This window comes from Cervus elaphus, chromosome 19, assembly GCF_910594005.1.
Source record: "Cervus elaphus chromosome 19, mCerEla1.1, whole genome shotgun sequence".
In the NCBI taxonomy this organism is placed as follows: Eukaryota; Metazoa; Chordata; class Mammalia; order Artiodactyla; family Cervidae; genus Cervus; species Cervus elaphus.
Genome location: NC_057833.1, coordinates 76,279,563 through 76,299,257, shown reverse-complemented (window position 1 = coordinate 76,299,257; position 19,695 = coordinate 76,279,563). Strand labels below are relative to the sequence as shown.

The 19,695-nt window shown below is 43.0% G+C and overlaps 1 protein-coding gene across 1 annotated transcript in view; it reads left to right on the top strand.

Moving 5' to 3' along the window:
* The window catches only part of BACE2 (beta-secretase 2), a 112,078-nt gene that overhangs the window by 70,591 nt on the left and 21,792 nt on the right, over positions 1–19,695 (top strand). The window contains exons 7-8 of the mRNA XM_043874015.1: positions 3,987–4,136; positions 8,202–8,370. Of these exons, the coding sequence (XP_043729950.1) occupies positions 3,987–4,136; positions 8,202–8,370 (319 nt within the window). The remainder of the gene's footprint in view (positions 1–3,986; positions 4,137–8,201; positions 8,371–19,695) is intronic.

Sequence of the window (19,695 nt, the reverse complement as noted above, 5' to 3'; positions counted from 1 at the left end):
TTTCTCCTGGTTCTGACTCCAGTGGGGCTGACAGTCCCACGACGCCACTGGGCTGTGGCCAAACCCAGAGACTGATGGATGGAAGAGGCACAGCGGTTACTTTGTCACAGGTGATGGAGCAGGAACAGAGAAGAAAGAGCAGGCTTTTGGTTGTCCTGGACCAAAACTTCAAAAGTCTGAATAAAAGTGCTGTGGGAAATGCAGCAGGCAAATCAAAAGAACCCAGAGGGAAAACCAGAAGAAACAACACCGAGGTCCTTTGTGAACCGGGAGGTCAAGAGTACAGTGGACAGAAAGGCCAGAGCAAACCTCTGTCTTGTCTAATATCTGCTGAATCAGAAAAAAAAGTGGCAGGCAATGTTTTTAGTGCCTTAAATTTAGGAAACTGGCTGAAAACCAGACCATGCTGGAAATACAGAGCAATATGCTCCTTTTCTTCAGAGTAAAAAATGTCCTCAGTGAAATTAACATGCGCATCTTCAAATTTAATATTCTGAGCGGTAAGGGTTTTACCCACATCCCAGGGACTCACTGGCAGCACACAGCATGTGACTCCAGCAAGCCCGTGACCAGCCTGGGCCTCTGCAGATTTCGTGACTTCAGCCAGAACCAGCGGGGCTGTGGCGGAGGGGCGCTCGCATGCCTGAGGTCAGCCCAGCATGTGTTCAGCAGTGCCTGACTTTGTAAGAAAAGCGCGAGGTGGAAGGAACGAGATTACGAAATTTGTTTGCCTAATCTAAAATTATCCTCTGATTTCAGTGCCTGCATCAGGAAGGAGAGGCCCAGGAGGATGTTTGTCTTGAGCTGGGAAAGCTCAACAAGGGGGGATGCTCTCTGTCTCACATGCACAGACGGGAGATGTGCCTGAGCTTTCTCTCCGCGGGGTTCATCGTAGCCGGCTGTCTTCACCTGGGTTTTCTTTCTTAGTTAAGCAAAGGGCTGGCTTCAGAGAAGTCAATACCATACAGATGCCAGGCTCTGTCTCTGGGCCTGGGTTGTTTAGATGGGATTTTAGAAATGTTTGTAGGTCTGTAGTTCTTTTTAATTACTAAAGTATAGTTAATTCACAATGTTATATTGTTTCAAGTGTACAACAAAGTAATTCAGATACACATAGATATAGATATGTAGAGATAGGTTCTTTTTCAGATTCTAGAGTCCCTTGGACAACAAGGAGACCAAACCAGTCAATCCTAAAGGAAATCAACTCTGAATATTCATTGGAAGGACTGATGCTGAAGCTCCAATACTTTGACCACTTTATGAGAAGAACTGACTCACTAGAAAAGAGCCTGATGCTAGAAAAGATTGAGGGCAGGAGGAGAAGGGGACAACAGAGGATGAGATGGTTCGATGGCATCACTGACTCAATGGACATGAGTTTGAGCAAACTCTGGGAGATAATGAAGGACAGGGAAGCCTGGCATGCTGCAATCCATGGGGTCTGGAAAAATAAAATGTGACTTAGTGACTGAACAACAATATAGGTTATTACAAGATATTGAATACAGTTCTCTATGCTGTATGTTAGTCTGTGTTTTCTAAATGAGCCTGGTAGGGAGTTTTGTGTTCGATGGGGACCTGGGCTCCCCGCCTGTTCAGCTGTGACACCCTTGTTGGCTCAGGCCCAGTGCTTCTCCATCTGCAGAATCCAGCAGCAGGATGATACCTTCTGTAAACTGACTTCTGACTTCCAACTCTCTGATCTGAGTGTCCAGAACTCTCCCCCAGGATGCAGGCTTGGCCCCAGAGAAGCCTTCCAAACTCACCAGCACCACTCTGGAGGCAGACGGTCCCCTACCCACTCCTGCACTGTGCCCCTTAGGCAGATTACTTGGCCCCTCTGAGCCTCATTCTTCATCTGGAGATTGGAGCTCTGTGCCCCCCCCTGCAGACCCCGCCACCCTTCACTCTTCCTGAAACCCAGCAAGGTGACCGCCCCTCCCCCTCTCAACTCATCCAGCAGGGGGTTCTTCCCTGTGACACATATTTCAAACTGACTTCACTTTCATAAAATGCACAAATATTCAGTTGGCCAAAAAATTGGGACTTTTTGGCCAACCCAGTACATGAAGGCATCAGAGACTTTGCACACCAGCCCTGCAGTGGGTGAAGAGACCACAGGCCCTTCCTCCCGGTTGTCTGCCCTGAGGCAGGCGGCTCCTGCCCTGCATGGTCCTGGACAGGCAGCTCTCGCCATGTGTTCATCCAGGGACACCATGTTTTTCTCAGTTGCTGTCCTCCTTGACCTCCATAGCAACCATGCTTACCTGCCTTACCTGTTCTCTCGGCTTCCACAACAGCCTCCTCTTGGAACTTCCTCCCCACCCTGTGCCCTGCTTCATGGGGGTCTCCTTTGCTGACCCGTTTCTCAGGGTGGGTCCTACACCCTCGCCCTTCTCCCTGGACCCTCTCCTAAGTGATCCCACCCACAGCCACACCATCACTTCCCACCCGTTGGTCACTGACTTTCAAATGCTTCTGTCTAGCCCAGGCTGACTCCCTGGAGATTAGAGTCAAACAAGAAGTGACCTACACAAACCCTGCTAGAATGCCTTCATCACATCTCATATGCTCAGATCCCTGATAACTGATCTCTGATAAATGCCTGATGGTGCCCATGGGTCCCTCCCAGCTGTAACTCCTGCCCCTTCCTGTCCTTAGTACCAGCCTCCATGGCCTCATGGTGTCCAGTGGGACAGGTTCTGTGCTCTGCCCACCCTGACACTCACCTACTGCTCAATTTAGCTCATGTACTTCTTCCTCCAGGACCTTGACAGACACCCCTTCCTTCCAATCAACCTTTTCTAGCTCCACCTCACATCCCCGTCACATCTCCTGTCCCATACCCTCCTAGCTCCAGCCCTGTCCCATGTCCTCCTAGCTCCAGCCCTGTCCCATGCCCTCCTAGGTCCCCCCATCAGGTGTCCTCTTAGCTCTGCCCCACCACAGGCACCTCTACTACTGACCTGAGCAGGGCAATGTGCTGGGTGTGTGGAAAGAAACCCATCCGACACAATCCTTCCCTCTGGGAGCTGGCAGGAACAGAGCAGGTCTGCTCTTAGAGACCACTGGATCTGGTGAGAGGGCTCAGGAGTGGTTTGTAATTAACTTACAGACTCAGCAACTAGTGGACAAGCGTGATCGGCTTTACCCTTCCGTCCCCTGATGAGAGGCATCGGTGAACATTCTGTGTTCTTGGTCATTCATTTTTTTCCTCCAAGAGCATTCCCTATGTCTTTCCTATGGGTCAGGTTTTAGGACTATGGAGAGGAGATGGGGGAGCAGACAGCAGACCTGTATCCTTAGAGGAATCAGGTTCTCCTGCAAGAAACAGAAGTTAACCAATCACACCAATAAATATAAAATTATAACTGCTATAAAGAGAAAGGCCAAGGAGTAGAGATACATGGTGGGATACCAGCACTGTCAGGGATAGTCAAAGAGGGCTTCCTGGACAAGGTGGCATTGGAGTTGAGATCTGGAGGAGAAGAAAGATGTTCCAGAAGAGCAGAGGGTCCCCATAGGGCTGTGTACCAGGAGGAAACTTACTGGGCTCAGGGAATGTATAGGGAAGGCGATGACCAAAAGGGCTTTGAGCACGTTTAAAATCTGATCTCTCTTCTAAAGGGTACTGCCTACTACAGTGTAACCCTGGGTGAGTTATTTCACCTCTCTGAGCATTGGTTTCCTCTTCTGTAAAGTGGAGGGTAAGCTGTTACTGCACTGATATGGGTGTTGAGGACTAAAGTGCCTGTGGCAGGTCTAATATCAGTAAGTAATCCACATGCCTGGGTTATTTTAATCATTTTGATTTTTGTCATCACCATCACTCTTCCCGAGGACTGATGTCTCCGCTTTGCTGTCCAAATTAAACAAAGTTTATCGCCGTGGGCATCTGGCGAGGTGATGAGGAGAGCTGGGAGCTACTTCCTGTTGATGTGCCAGACTTGTCACTGTTTGTTGTGTGATCTTGTTTTGTCTAGATTCCAGAATTCTCTGAAGGTTTCTGGACTGGTTCCCAGCTGGCATGCTGGACAAATTCTGAAACACCTTGGTCTTATTTCCCGAAAATCTCCATCTACCTGAGAGACGAGAACTCCAGCAGATCATTCCGTATAACTATCCTGCCTCAGGTATGAATGTAGATTTGTGCTTTTGTCTTTTTAACATGAAACATGAAAAAGTAAAGCACTTGATGCATAATATACGCATTTCAGTATCACACCTGTATTAGGTAGCAATTGCTATGATAATGCTACGTAACGAGCAACCATAAAACACAGCAGCTTTCATCACTGAGCCTTTATTCCTGCTTGTGAGTCTAGGCAGGCCTGCTGGTCTCTGCAGGCTTACTCACATGTCCCCGGACAGCTGGTGGTTGGCCAAGAATAGGTTGGCCTCGCTTTAGGATGGTCTCAGGTGGCCTCACTTGCATATCTGGTGGCTTGGTTGATGGAGAGATAAGACCATTGTCTCTCACCATCCTGGCTCAGGGGGTGGCAGCAGGATTCTGTGAGACAGAAAGCAAACACACGGGGGCTCCTGAAGTCCAGGCCCAGAACTGGACTCCTCTTGTACCACGTTTCCCAAATCAGGCCGAGGGCAGCCCAGATTCCCGAGGTGAGGATGTAGATGCCAATTCCCAGTGGGAAGACCTGCAAGGCCACATCACAAGGGTGTGCCTACCAGGAAAGGTCAAGAATTGAGGACATTTTTTGCAATAAGTACCAATAACACTAATATATGTTTAGTTCCAATTTATTTATAAACAGAAAATAACACTGGATGCTCAGAGATGAAGCTATGCATTTTTCCATATTCAATAAATCATTGACTCCTCCTTCATCCTAAGCATCAGTCCTCCCCTGTCTCACCTGTCCCTGCTCTCTCCATCCCCAGAGCCCTCACTCACATCCCCTCTCACTCCCACTTCAGGACCCACCAGAGTGCCTTCCACACACCCCCACCCTCTCTTCCTTCCAAAACCATTGCCAGATTCCTCTTGCTAAGCTGCAGCTCTCCACCCAACTACTGCGATCCTGGAGACTCGCCACTGTGGCTTTCCTTGACCTCACAGGACCCACCCTGGTTCTCTAGCCTGTTTCCTGCTGCACCCTTGACCTTCCTTCCCCTCTTGGTGGCTGTCCTCCAGTACTGGGTGCCTGCTCCATCTCCTCGCTTTGCTTCCCCCACTGACTGCCTGAAATGCCCCCTCCTCCCCACTCCATCTGTGTATCCACATTCTTCCCATCCTTTAAGACCCAACACAAACAACTCTTCTTTGTTGAACCTCTGCTGAGCAGAATGGTCCACTTGTGAGCTTGCCTTGCAAACTTATAATGCATGTTTTCTAGTCCACTCATCTGGCCCAGAATCATATCTTCAGGGTTGAGCTTATGCTGTTGCCTTCTTCATTTGACTTCTTTTTTCTTTAATTGCACACACACTTTTATTTCTTCCCCCATTAAATTATTAATTCCTTGAAGATGATAATCATGAGATTCAAAGGTCATCTTTCCTTTTCTAACACTGCTCTGTGGTGAGGGGGTGGTGCATAATAACTGTTTGTTGAATGGACAGATGAATGTGTCTTTGTTGCAGTTTGGTGAATTTGAGATAAAGGAGTGGGACTGGGGGATAGGGAAGGAGGAATAATTTCAGAAGAAAAAAGTAAATGATAAATATTGCCTTTTCCCTGTTCTCAACTTTATATGGAGAAGTGCATTCCCAAAATGGAGAGCTGTTAGGATTAGGATTGAAAGCTTTAAGAGAAATAACAGCCCAACAGAGGATACAAGCACAGAGCCGGAGGCTTGAGTTACACTCGCACCACTGCCCTTGACTCACACTGTAACTCTGAATGGTCAGTTCTCCCTTTCTATGTGTGTCTCTTTAAGTATAAAAAGAGAAATAATAATACTTGCCAAAGACATTTTCAGAAGACTGCAATATCCTTGGATGAACAGCACTGCGTAGGGTGATGTGAGAATGATATGTTTTCAGCACCTTTAAAATTATGTGCTCTTTGTGATTAAATTTTGGTCAGGCCACCAGCAAAATGTGGACATTATTTCACCAGTGTGGTTTGTCACTAAACTTGAAACCCAGCTTGAGGACAGAGGTAAATGTGAGCTGGAGAATAAATGGCATGTGGGTGAGTCGACAGTCAGGGACTCTAAGAAGCAGGAGGAAAGCAGGCTTACAGGGTGAAATCTGTCATTACATCCAGGGCAGGCAGTAGCCATCTGAGCTGAAGATCCACTGGGGCCCATCAACCGCTTTCAGGACCAAGTGCTGGGTGAGCGTGAAAAGATAATGAAGGAGGTCTGGGAGTATTGCATTTAATTTGCACATCTCTGCATAAGAATTCAGTTTTATTCTCACTTATGAGACTGTAGATGTCTCTTGGTTGACTTTGACATGTCCATATTTTCAGTCTTTTAAAATCTGCTTTCCCCTGTTGTCCTGATTCCTTCTTCATCATCTGCATCCCAGTTGCTTTCCATTGCCTTGATGGGAAAGGATGACTGTCATGAACCATCACGTGATGAGAACCTCGTGAGCCCCATGTTCTGGTAACACACCCTTCGGGACAGCGCTGGGGGCCCCCCTCCCAGCCCTGCCTGATCGAAGCCCTTCCTGACATTCAGAGCAATCATCAAGGCTCCTGGTCACCCAAGTTTTAGAATGAGGTCCCTACCCAGGACCGTCTAGGATCAGCAGCAATAGATGGATGATCAATTCTAAGTGCAGAAGAATCACGTCAAAAAACAGAGTGCCTGTGCCCAACTCTATTTTCCAAAACCACCTGGGCTGAATCCTGTGTGTGTTCTCAGTCATTCAGTCATGTCCAACTCTTAGAGACCCCATGGACTGTAGCCTGCCAGACTTCTCTGCCCATTGGATTCTCCAGGCAAGAATACTGGAGTGAAAGGCCATTTCCTTCAGGGGATCTTCCCAATCCAGGGATCCAACCTGGGTCTCCCCCATTGCAGGCAGATTCTTTACTACCTGAGCCACCAGGAAATCCTATTTGGCTTATTTAATAAAGCAGCTCCTGGCCCCCAGGGAAATTCTGATTTTTTTCATATGATCCTAAAAACATAAATAGTTTCAATCTAATTACCACCAGATTGTCTATTTTTCCTTTTAAGTTTGAAGGCAGGCATTTTACTCTGAGATGTAGCAACACTGGAGCTTTCTCAACATGTTACAAAATTTACAGTCTGGAGTTTTTGCTGGAAGTCAATGGGGACACACACAGAAAGGTCAGAATGAAAGTTACAAATTCAGTTTGCATCATGTTTGTGTCAGTGTCATAGTTGCATTTTATTTGGTGATTTGGGGGCTTTTATTACGGAATTCTTTCATCAAAGGTAAGAGTGTGTGTGTCCGAGGACCTGCTTACGGGACCTGAAATGGAAGTGTTTTAGTAACGGCTAAATACATCCACCACCTTTTCTTAATTTACATTGACCCTCAGGAGAAGTTGTCTATTTCACTACACTGATCAAGCTCATCCATTTAACACACACTTACTGAGGCCCTACTGTGTGCAGAGCATATACGAGATACCTAGGAGCCAAGAACAGAGTTGAGAATAGGACGATTCCTTGCCTTGAAGAAGGGTTTACAGACAGATACCAGTCAGTGCTTGGTTTAAAACTGCTGAACCTGCCCCCTGGACATGGCAGCTGGTTGATGTCCAGTGGGTGATGACTCCAGACAACCCATTTGTGCCCTTGCACACCTTCCTGCCTTGAGACCCCCTCACTCTGGTCTTCACTGCACATGGCAAATACACTGACGTCATCTTCCTTGTGTGTCACTTTGATCATGCGTGTTTTGATCATGCAGAGAACATGATTATTCATCTTTGTATTGCTGGTACCAAGGACAGTGTCCAGGCCTTATGAAGTGTTCAGTAAGTGCTGAGCAGATAGGTGGTGGGTGGATGGGTGGACAGATGGACGACTCCTGGATGGGTGTACCTGTGTGCAGCCAGAGGTGGTGTGCATGCTCCTATCCTTCAGCAGGTTCCTCACCAGGCACATGGTCCCACCTCCCGGATGGCAGGGCTGGTATCATCCTCACAGCTCCTATGGCACCTTGGAGGGTCTGAGCACACAGCGACCTCACCAGTTCTGTGATGTTGCCTGATCTGTGCTTTTTCTCTTTTGCTCTTTCCTCTTCAACAGCTTTACATTCAGCCCATGATGGGGGCTGGCCTGAATTATGAATGTTACCGGTTCGGCATCTCGCCTTCCACCAACGCACTGGTGATTGGTGCTACCGTCATGGAGGGCTTCTATGTGGTCTTTGACAGAGCTCGGAAGAGAGTGGGCTTTGCGGCCAGCCCCTGTGCAGGTAAGTGATGCTCACATCAGACAGGGAACCTCGGGAGAACACCTGATGTCAGATGACTGACTTGGAAGCAGGTCTTGATGACAGGTCAATGCTGTTGAATTGTTTCACTCATGCCTGTCATCAATGATCAAAATCTTATCAACAGAATGTACTGTGTGGGTTGCAGAAAGGAATCAGAATAATTCATGTCAAACTTATATCCAGTACTGTTGTTGTTCAGTCACTAAGTTGTGTCTGACTCCTTGTGACCCCATAGACTGCAGCATGCCAGGCTTCCCTGTCCTTCACTATCTCCTAGAGTTTGCTCAAACTCATGTCCATTGAGCAGATTATGCCACCCAACCATCTCATCCCCTGTCATCCCTTTCTCCTCCTGTCCTCGATCTTTCCCAGCATCAGGGTCTTTTCCAATGAGTCGGCTCTTCACATCTGGTGGCCAAAGTACTGGGGCTTCAGCTTCAGCATCAGTCCTTCCAATGAATATTCAGGACTGATTTCCTTTAGGATGGACTGGATGGATCTCCTTGCTGTGAGTGCTGAGCACACAGCAAATGCACAATAAATGTTAGTCATTATAGTCACCTCTCATACTAAACTTAAAATGGCATCTCATACCAGGAATAACAATACTCTGTGGGACCTTGGGGATGAATTACAGTTTTGGGGCAATGAAAGCAAAATGAATAAAAAAGAAAATTCATAGATAAGCTGTGTATATTTTCTTCTTCAAAGATATCCTCATTATGAAATAAGAGTTAAATGCCTGTCATTGCTATTTTCAAAATCCTAAAATCTTAAAACTAAGGAATCCATTTTTCTCATAGAATGTTTTTGAAGAGATGATACAAGGATGAAAAAACAGCAGTATTATTCAGTGATGTCTAGCTTGACGACTGGGTGGCTCTTCAGAAAAACCAGGAGAGCGCAATAAAGCTGATAGGGTGGTTAAACCCATTCCACTTGGAAAGGTCTATAGAGTAAGCAGTTTGCTTGAAATGGAGTGTTCCCATAGCACACGGTTTAGAGGGAGGATCAGGTACTTCTGACTAATAGCTGAAGCTAGCAAGAAAAAGGCAGATCTCAGAAGTGGCAGGAAATTGAATTGCTAGAGGGATGAAGAAAGCGCATGCACCAGGGTGGAGGCTGGGAGAGATGCTGCACTAAAAATGGGGTTTCAGAGGATGGAAAACATCCCACTGCATTGAATTCGGGTTCAGGAACATCCTTGAGTTGTGCTAATATCATGCTAAAGGTGATAGTTCAGTCACTTGCTCATGTCTGACTCTCTGTGACCCCAGGGACTGCAACACGCCAGGCTTCCCTGTCCTTCACTATCTCCCAGAGTTTGCTCAAACTCATGTCCATTGAGTTGATGATGCCATCCAACCATCTCATCTTCTGTCACCTCCCTCCCCTCAATCTTTCCCAGCATCGAAGCCTTCTCCAGTGAGTGGGCTCTTCACATCAGGTGGCCAAAGTATTGGAGATTCAGCTTCACCTTCAGTCCTTCCAAAGTATATTCAGGGTTGATTTCCCTCAGGATTGACTGGTTTGATTTCCTTGCTATGCAAGGGACTCTTAAGAGTCTTCTCTAGCACCACAGTTCAAAAGCAATTCTTCAGCGAGCAGGGGAAGAACAAGAAATGTGAAGTAGACAAGAACTAACAAAAAAAAAAGATAAAACAGAAGAAAATTGAGGGTTATAGTGAAATACATGACTATTACATAGTGAAGGAAAGAAAATATGAATTTGATTTAAAAAAATAGCCTTAAACATTAGCTGTAGCTGTAGGGCTGATAGGGAAGCTGCCAACCATCCTGGTCGCCTGCACTTGAGCCAAACCTTCACTTTGACCTAAGACCAGTAGAGATATTTGGAGGGCAGTGAAGGAGGGGAGGGTATACAGGGACAATGCCAAATGCTCACAGCTGACTTCCGCAGGAGGTGAGGTTTCAGTTTTTATTTCTTACTGTCTAAATTGCTAAATCATGGTCGTAAAATAGAGCCCCAGTAAATAAAGCAGGTAAGTGATGCTTTATATTCTCATTTCAACAATACTGTCTATTCCCACTAAGTAAAATAACAATATGGAAGACAGAAGATAAATATTAAGTGGAAAAATTGTATCTGGACTATTGTTGTCTAGTCTCTAAGTCATGTCCAACTCTTGCAACCCCATGGAAAGTAGCCTACCAGGCTCCTCTGTCCATGGGATTCTCCAGGCAAGAATACTGGAGTGGGTTGCCGATTTCTCCTCCAGGGGATATTCCCGACCCAAGGATCAAACCCATGTCTCCCACATTGGCAGACGTATTCTTTACCACTGAGCCACCAGGGAAGCCCATCTGGACTATAGGCCACTTCATATTCTCTATAAATAAATCATCCCACCCCATGTACAGATTCAATGTCTTGCACCCACGTGGATTTCTTTGACTATGTGTTAGTGAACAGACTCGGAACCTTGAGATTTTTCACTTTTTCAGTCATGAGTAATTGTTTACCTTTCAGGTATGTATTCACTCTTTCAACCATCTAGATTATCACTGAAAGAGCACTTTCTCTGCAACCTGAAACACTACAGTATCTCCCATGACTCTTTGCCTTCTTCAACCCAGAGGATCTAAGAAATAGAGCAATTTTCTCCATAATTTCTACTCTCTTGTTAAATACAATTAAAGTAGAGGCTACTATGGCAACAGCCATTAGATCGTCCACTTAATATATCAGAGAGCATAATCACTGTATGTTTCTGAGTGAATTGCTGTTGGAAATAGTTTAATATTAAGCGTTCTAAGTAGAGTGGAAATGGTATGGCCCTAACAGAAGCAGAAGATATTAAGAAGAAGTGGCAAGAATACACAGAAGAACTATATAAAAAAAGATCTTCACAACCCAGATAATCATGATGGTATGATCACTCACCTAAAGCCAGACATCCTGGAATGGGAAATCAAGTGGGCCTTAGGAAGCATCATTATCAACAAAGCTAGTGAAGGTGATGGAATTCCAGTTGAGTGATTTCAAATCCTAAAAGATGATGCTGTGAAAGTGCTACACTCAATATGCCAGCAAATTTGGAAAACTCAGCAGTGGCCGCAGGACTGGAAAAGTTAAGTTTTCATTCCAGTCCCAAAGAAAGGCAATGCCAAAGAATGCTCAGACTACCGCACAATTGCCCTCATCTCACACGCTACTAAAGTAATGCTCAAAATTCTCCAAGTCAGGTTTCAACAGTACATGAACGATGAACTTCCAGATGTTCAAGCTGGATTTACAAAAGCAGAGGAACCAGAAATCAAATTGCCAACAGCCACTGGATCATCAAAAATGCAAGAGAGTTCCAGAAAAACATCTACTTCTGCTTTATTGACTATGCCAAAGCCTTTGACTGTGTGGATCACAACAAACTGTGGAAAATTTTTCAAGAGATGGGAATGCCAGTCCACCTTACCTGCCTTTTGAGAAATGTGTATGCAGGTCAAGAAGCAACAGTTAGAACTGGACATGGAACAAAAGATGGTTCCAAATTGGGAAAGGAGTACCTCAAGGCTGTATATTGTCACCCTGCTTATTTAACTTATATGCAGAGTACATCATGCAAAAATGTGAACTGGATAAAGCACAAGCTGGAATCAAGATTGCCAAGAGAAATATCAATAACCTCAGATATGCAGATGACACCACCCTTATGGCAGAAAGCAAAAAAGAACAAAAGAACCTCTTGATGAAAGTGAAAGAGAGAGTGAAAAAGTTGGCTTAAAACTCAACATTCAGAAAACTAAGATCATGGCATCTGGTCCCATCACTTCATGGCAAATAGATGGGGAAACAGTGAAGACAGCGACAGACTTTATTATTTTGGGCTCCAAAATCACTGCAGATGGTGGCTGCAGCCATGAAGTTAAAAGATGCTTGCTCCTTGGAAGAAAAGCTATGACCAAACTAGACAGCGGGTTAAAAAGCAGAGACATTACTTTGCCAACAAAGGTCCATCTAGTCAAGGCTATGGTTTTTCCAGTAATCATGTATGGATGTGAGAGTTGCACTATAAAGAAAGCTGAGTGCCAAAGAATTGATGTTTTTGAACTGTGGTGCCAGAGAAGACACTTGAGAGTCCCTTGGACTACAAGGAGATCCAACCAGTCCATCCTAAAGGAAATCAGTCCTGAATATTCATTGGAAGGAATGATGTTGAAGCTGAAGCTCCAATACTTTGGCCACCTGATGCGAAGAACTGACTCATTGGAAAAGAGCCTGATGCTGGGAAAGATTGAAGGCGGGAGGAGAAGGGGACGGCAGGGGATGAGATGGTTGGATGGCATCACCGACTTGGTGGACATGAGTTTGAGCAAGCTCCAGGAGTTGGTGATGGACAGAGGGGCCTGGCATGCTGCAGTCCATGGGGTCACAGAGAGTCAGACATGACTGAGCCTGAGCGACTGAACTGAACTGAACTGAAGCAGAGCTACATTCTTCCCTACATTTCACCGTGCATTCTTTGTTAGGTGTTCTTATACAAATTTTGTTGCTATTTTTTTTAAATGTGTTTAAGGTCTTGGTACTTAAACATTAGATTTTACCAGCTGTGGGAATATACTCTTTGTCTCCTCTTTAGTGCAAATTGTTTAGCCATTAAAGTAATCACATCCCTCAGGGCAGCAATTAGGAGCTAGACAGTGGAATAAAGTGCCATAGTTAAGTGGAAGAGATATGCTGCCTTTCTTTTTTCCTTTTTAAAGTGTTTATTTTTAAGTTATAACATATTTGAAATAAAATTTTTTCAGTTGCAAGGAGCCATATATTATGCACATACTTGGGAACACCCAGATGTAACAAATGTTAACCTTTTGTCATATTTTCTTCAGAAATTCATTGTAGAAATAGATAAATATAGCTAACGCCCTATCCCACTGCCTTCCCAGAATTTCTCCTTATGCTGAAATTTGTGTATATTCTTTTCATAATTACAACATGTTTAAACTTCACTATGTGACTGTAACTATCTTGGACTAGTTATCGATTGCTATGTAACAGTTACCTGCGAATTTAGCAGCACTTCACAGCCTTGTGCAGGTACTGAGGGTCAGGAATTAAGAGGGGGCTCAGCTGGGTGGTCCTGGCCCAGAGTCTCTTATGGGGCTGCAGAAACCTGAAGGCTAGAGGGGCACTTCCAAGCTCACTCACTTGGTTTTTGGCTAGAGCCCTCTTTCCTTGCTGTATGGACCTCATCACTGGCCCGCCCAAATGTTCACAAGTCAGGGCGCTGATCAAGTGACCCCAGAGAGAGAGAGAGAGAGAGGGAGAGAGCAAATAGAGTCCATGACATGAAGCCATGGCCCTTTTACAATCTAATCTTAGAAGTTTGTGTCATTTTTTAATCTATTATTTAATCTATCACTTATGCCTACACTCTTGTCACACAGAGCCAGCTTGGTACTATATAACCTGGCAGAGGACTACATGGAATAAATATTAAGCAGCAGGAAATCACGGCGGGTCATCTTAGAAGCTGCCTGCTCAGTTCAGTCGCTCAGTCGTGTCCAACTCTTTGCGACCCCATGAACTGCAGCACGCCAGGCTTTCCTGTCCATCACCAACTCCTGGAGCTTGCTCAAACTCATGTCCACCAAGTCGGTGATGCCATCCAACCATCTCATCATCTGTCATCCCCTTCTTCTTTTGCCTTCAATCTTTTCCAGCATCAGGTCTTTTCCAATGAGTCAGTTCTTTGCATCAGGTGGCCAAAGTATTGGAGTTTCAGCTTCAACATCAGTCCTTCCAATGAATATTCAGCACTGATTTCCTTTAGGATGGACTGGTTGGATCTCCTTGCAGTCCAAGGGACTCTCAAGAGTCTTCTCCAACACCACAGTTCAAAAGCATCAATTCTTTGGTGCTCAGCTTTCTTTATAGTCCAACTCTCACATCCATACATGACTACTGGAAAAACCGTAGCTTTGATTAGATGGGCCTTTGTTGGCAAAGTAATGTCTCTGCTTTTTAATATGCTGTCTAGGTTGGTCAGAGCTTTTCATCCAAGGAGCAAGTGTCTTTTAATTTCATGGCTGAAGTCACCATTTGCAGTGATTTTGGAGCCCAGTAAAATAAAGTCTGTCACTGTTTCCATTGTTTGCCCATCTATTTGCCGTGAACTGATGGGACCGGATTTTTGAATGTTGAGTTTTAAGCCAGCTTTTTCACTCTCCTTTTCACTTTCATCAAGAGGCTGTTTATTTCCTTTTCGCTTTCTGCCATAGGGTGGTGTCATCTGTATATCTGAGGTTATTGATATTTCTCCTGTCAGTCTTGATTCTAGCTTGTGCTTCACCCAGCCTGGCATTTTGCATGATGTATTCTGCATAGAAGTTAAATAAGCAGGGTGACAACACATAGCCTTGATGTACTCCTTTCCCAAATTTGAACCAGTATACTTTTCCATGTCTGGTTCTAACTGTTGCTTCTTGACCTGCATACACATTGCTCAGGAGGCAGGTAAGGTGGACTGGTATTCTCATCTCTTGAAAAATTTTCCACAGATTGTTGTGATCCACACAGTCAAAGGCTTTGGCATAGTCAATAAAACAGAAGTAGATGTTTTTCTGGAACTCTCTTGCATTTTCGATGATCCAGTGGCTGTTGGCAATTTGATTTCTGGTTTCTCTGCCTTTTCTAAATCCAGCCTGAACACCTGGAAGTTCACATTTCACATACTTCTGAAGCCTGGCTTGGAGAATTTTGAGCATTACTTTGCTAGCCTGTGAGATGAGTGCAACTGTGCGGTAGTCTGGGCATTCTTTGGCATTTCCTTTTTTTGGGACTGGAATGAAAACTGACCTTTTCCAGTCCTGTGGCCACTGCTGAGTTTTCCAGATTTGCTGGCATATTGAGTGCAGCACTTTCACAGCATCATCTTTTAGGATTTAAAATAGCTCAACTGGAATTCCATCACCTCCACTAACTTTGTTCATAGTGATGCTTCCTAAGGCCCAGTTGACTTCCCATTCCAGGATGTCTGGCTCTAGGTGAGTGATCACACCATTGTGATTATCTGGGTCATGAAGATCTTTTTTGTACAGTTCTTCTGTGTATTCTTGCCACCTCTGCTTAATATCTTCTGCTTCTGTTAGGTCCATACCATTTCTGTCCTTTATCAAACCCATCTTTGCATGAAATGTTCCCTTGGTATCTCTGATTTTCTTGAAGAGATCTCTAGTCTTTCCCATTCTATTGTTTTCCTCTATTTCTTTGTATTGATCATTTAGGAAGGCTTTCTTATCTCTCCTTGCTATTCTTTGGAACTCTGCATTCAGATGGATGTATCTTTCCTTTTCTCCTTTGCCTTTTGCTTCTCTTCTTTTTACAGCTATTTGTAAGGCCTCCTCAGACAACCATTTTGCCTTTTGCATTTTCCCCCCTTGGGAATGGTTTTGATCACCCCCTCCTGTACAATGTCACGAATCTCCATCCATAGTTCTTCAGACACTCTGTCTATCAGGTCTAATCCCTTGATTCCCTTCAAGAATACTGGAGTGGGTTGCCATTCCATTCTCCAGGGAATCTTCCTGACCCAGGGATCAAACCCAGGTGTCCTGCATTGCAGAAGGATTCTTTACCATCTGAGACACCAGGGAAGCCTAGAAGCTGCCTACTATATACTTATAAATGAGTAATTGTAACAACAACAACAAATGTAGGTTGGTTTGTTTTGGTGTTTGGGGCGTTTTAAAATTTATATGAATGCTGTGATGCTTTGCATATTCATTTTCAACTTGCTTTGATTGCTCAGCATCATGTTTGCTAGATTTTCCATGTTGAGATGAGTACAGGTCATTCATCATGAGTGCTGGGTAGTTTCCCATTATATGAGTATACCCAGATCATTTAGCCAGTCCTCCCTTGATTAACGCTTGGGTTGTTTCTGATATTTCAGTTCTAAACAGTACTATGCTGAATGTCTTTGTGCACATGAATGAGACCTTCTGTAAATGGAATTTGTAGGTGACTTGTATGCCAGCCTTCAGTATTAATGGCTGCTATCATATTTTTCTTTGAAGCAGCTGGACTACCAGAGTTACACAGAATTTTGATTCTGTCAAAATATTGCCATATTCATTTCATTTTGTTTTGTTTTTGTCAATACGTATGTGAAATAGTATCACATTTTAATTAACTCCTCCTGAAATTACATAACTTTTGTTATGTCTATGAGCTGTTTAAACTTTTTATCTGATAGTGAATTTTTCTGGTAGCAATTTGTGCACATTTTTCTATTTAGTTTTTATTGACATGCCTAAGTTCTTTATATAGTTGAAAAACTATTTTTCTGGGTTATGTGCATGGCAAATATTTTCTCCTAGTCTCTCTGGCTTTTCTTGGGTTTGGTGTCTTTTATTTATCTTTTTAAGTTTAGTGAAATAAAATGTACTAATCCCTTTTTAAGGCTCTTATTCTGTACCTTTTTTGAGAACTTCTTCCTTACTCTAAAAAAATAGAAATTATTTTTCTTCTAAAGATATGATTTTGTTTCATTTTCTTCTAAAATGTGAAGGCCATTGAATTTTCTCAGCATCATTTTTTGCTTATGTGCTTTTCCAAAAATTTTTTTCAATATTTCACTGTGAAAATTTTTAATATACAAAAAGACTAAAAGTAATAAAATAATGTTCTGCATACCAACCATCTGGATTTAATTTTAACATTTTGCCATATATTGGTATATGTATATATGTGTGTATGTATGGTTTGCTGAATCATTTGCAAATAAGTGGCAATGTTATGGTACTTCACCCCTAAATATTTCATTATTCATCTCAAAAATAAGTGTATCCTCCTACATAATCATATCAATATGAAACCTAAAATGTAAGAATACTTGCTTAATATCATGTAATGTCTAAACCATAGTCCAGTTTCCCCATATGAAGGCCAGTTGTGTTATAGAATGCATCATACTCAAATTTATTGGAGTATTTCTTGATGGTGTCATTTAATATGTTTGTTTGGCGTCATATTCAAATATCCTGTATACTTGAACTTCAGTCTAGAGGCTTGATTAGATTCAGGTTAAATATGTTTTGCAAGGTACCTACTAAACTTTAATAGCATCTTTGTCATGTATGTATATCTGGGTCTATTTCTGAGAATTCTATTCTCTTCCAGTAGGGCCAGTGTTGTATTCTTGTGCTATAACATATGGTTTTAATTCCTGTAGTTAAAAGAAGACTCACTATCTTGTAGGGGTTCAGCTCTCTTTCTTCTTTAAAATTGTACTGTCTACCTTTGTTGTTTTATTTGGCTTGTCAAAATCTCTGAAGAATCATACCAAGGTTTTGGTCAGAACCATACTGAATTTGTAGGTTAACTTAAGAAGAAATCAAATCTTTACTGTATGAGTCTTTTCCCCATAAAAGTGCTAAATCTCATTTGTTTAGGTAAGCTTTTATGTCTTACAACAATGCTCTGCAGTTGTCTCTGAACAGGTCTTAACACATATACCTATAATCTCTTTATTGCTATGAGATTATTTAAAAATGTACATTCTAATGGATTGTTTGGTATACAGGCATTCAATTTTTTTTTGTATATCAGTCTTCTATGAAGCCACCTTGCTGGATTCTCCTTTTTTAAAATAGTTATTAGAGTCACTTGGATTTTCTTTGAAAAGTTATATGATCTGCAAATGGTACATTTTTATCATTTCTAATCTTTTATCTTTTGTTTTTATTTTGTGATGCTTTTAGAGGCAATATTGAATAGAAATGGTAATGGATATTTCTCCTTAACTTAATGGGAGTAATTATTATACTTTACCATTGAGCATAATATATGGGCTAGGTTGTGGAATTCCCTTCTAATCCTCAGTTAAAGGATTCCAGTTGTTTAGTATGAATGAAAAAAACCACTTAACGGTTTCTACTCATGTTAAACAGACTCCTACTCAATGACTCAGCGATTTCCTCTTAGGAGAAAGAAAGATGTATGTCCACTCAAAGACTTGACCAGAAACAGCTTTATTCATAAAACCAACCAAAGTACTGCATTCATTTAGTAGTTGCATAAAACGATCGTTTCCTTCAAACTAGGAACAGCCTCCTACAAAAGAGAATGGGTAAGCACATCTTTCCACACAGTGTAACCCCACCTAGCAATTTTCTTTCTGCTGAAGAATGTACTTTAGGATTTCTTTTATGAAAATTTATGAAAGGTATGTTTCATTTCACCATTTCTTTTTTTTAAATAATTGCATTTATTTATTTTTGGTTGCCCTGGACCACGGGCTTTGTCTAGTTGCTGTGAGTGTGGGCTACTCTCCGTGGCAGTGTACAGGCTTCTCACTGGGGCGGCTTCTCTTATTGGGGAGCATAGGCTCTAGGCACGCGGGTTTCCACAGTTGCAGCACGTGGGTTCAGTAGTTACATTGTGCAGATTTGGGTGCTTGGGCTTTAGTAGTTCCTGGACACAGGCTTAGTAGTTGTAGCTCGTAGGCTCTAGAGCGTGGATGCAGAAGTTGTGGTACATGGGCTTTGTTGCCCCATAGCATGTGGAATCTTCCTGGACCAGGGATTGAACCCATGTCCCCTTTATTTGCAGGCAGATTCTCATCCACTGCACCACCAGGGAAGTCCTCACCATTTCTTGAATCATAATTTAGCTATGTATGGAATTTAGGATGACCATTTTCCCTTAATGTTCTGAAGATGCTATTCATTATTCTCCTGCCATAATAATTGACAATGTGTTTCCATTGTTACATCTTTAAGGGTAATCTTTTCTTTCTCTCTGGACAATGTTGAGAGTTCTTTTAATTTTAAATTATTAGTGTTCTGAGTTTTCACCATGATATATCTAGATGAAGATTATTTTATTAGCTTGCTAAAACTCATTGTACTCTCTGATTCTGATAATTTATGTTTTTCATCATCAACCCTGGAAAATTCTCAGCAATATCTCCTCCACTATTGCCTCATGTCCGTTCTTCCTATTTTCTTCTAGTCTTCTATGAAATAAATTTGGGGATTTCTCATTATTTCCTACATATCCCTTGACCTTTTATTCATATTTTTCTCTCTTCATCTTTGCTGAGTTTTATGTGGTCTCCTCAGATACATCTTATATTAGCCTCGTTCTCTCTTCAGCTGTGTTTAATCTGTTTAACCTATTCGGTAAGTTTTTAACTACATTGACTGTGTATTTCATTTCCAGAAACGCTATTTTATATTTTCTCAAATGTACTAGTTTACTTTTCTATCCAGTCCAATGAGTCACTCAGTCATGTCCAACTCTGCAACCCCTTGGACTGTAGCCCACCAGGCTCCTACCTC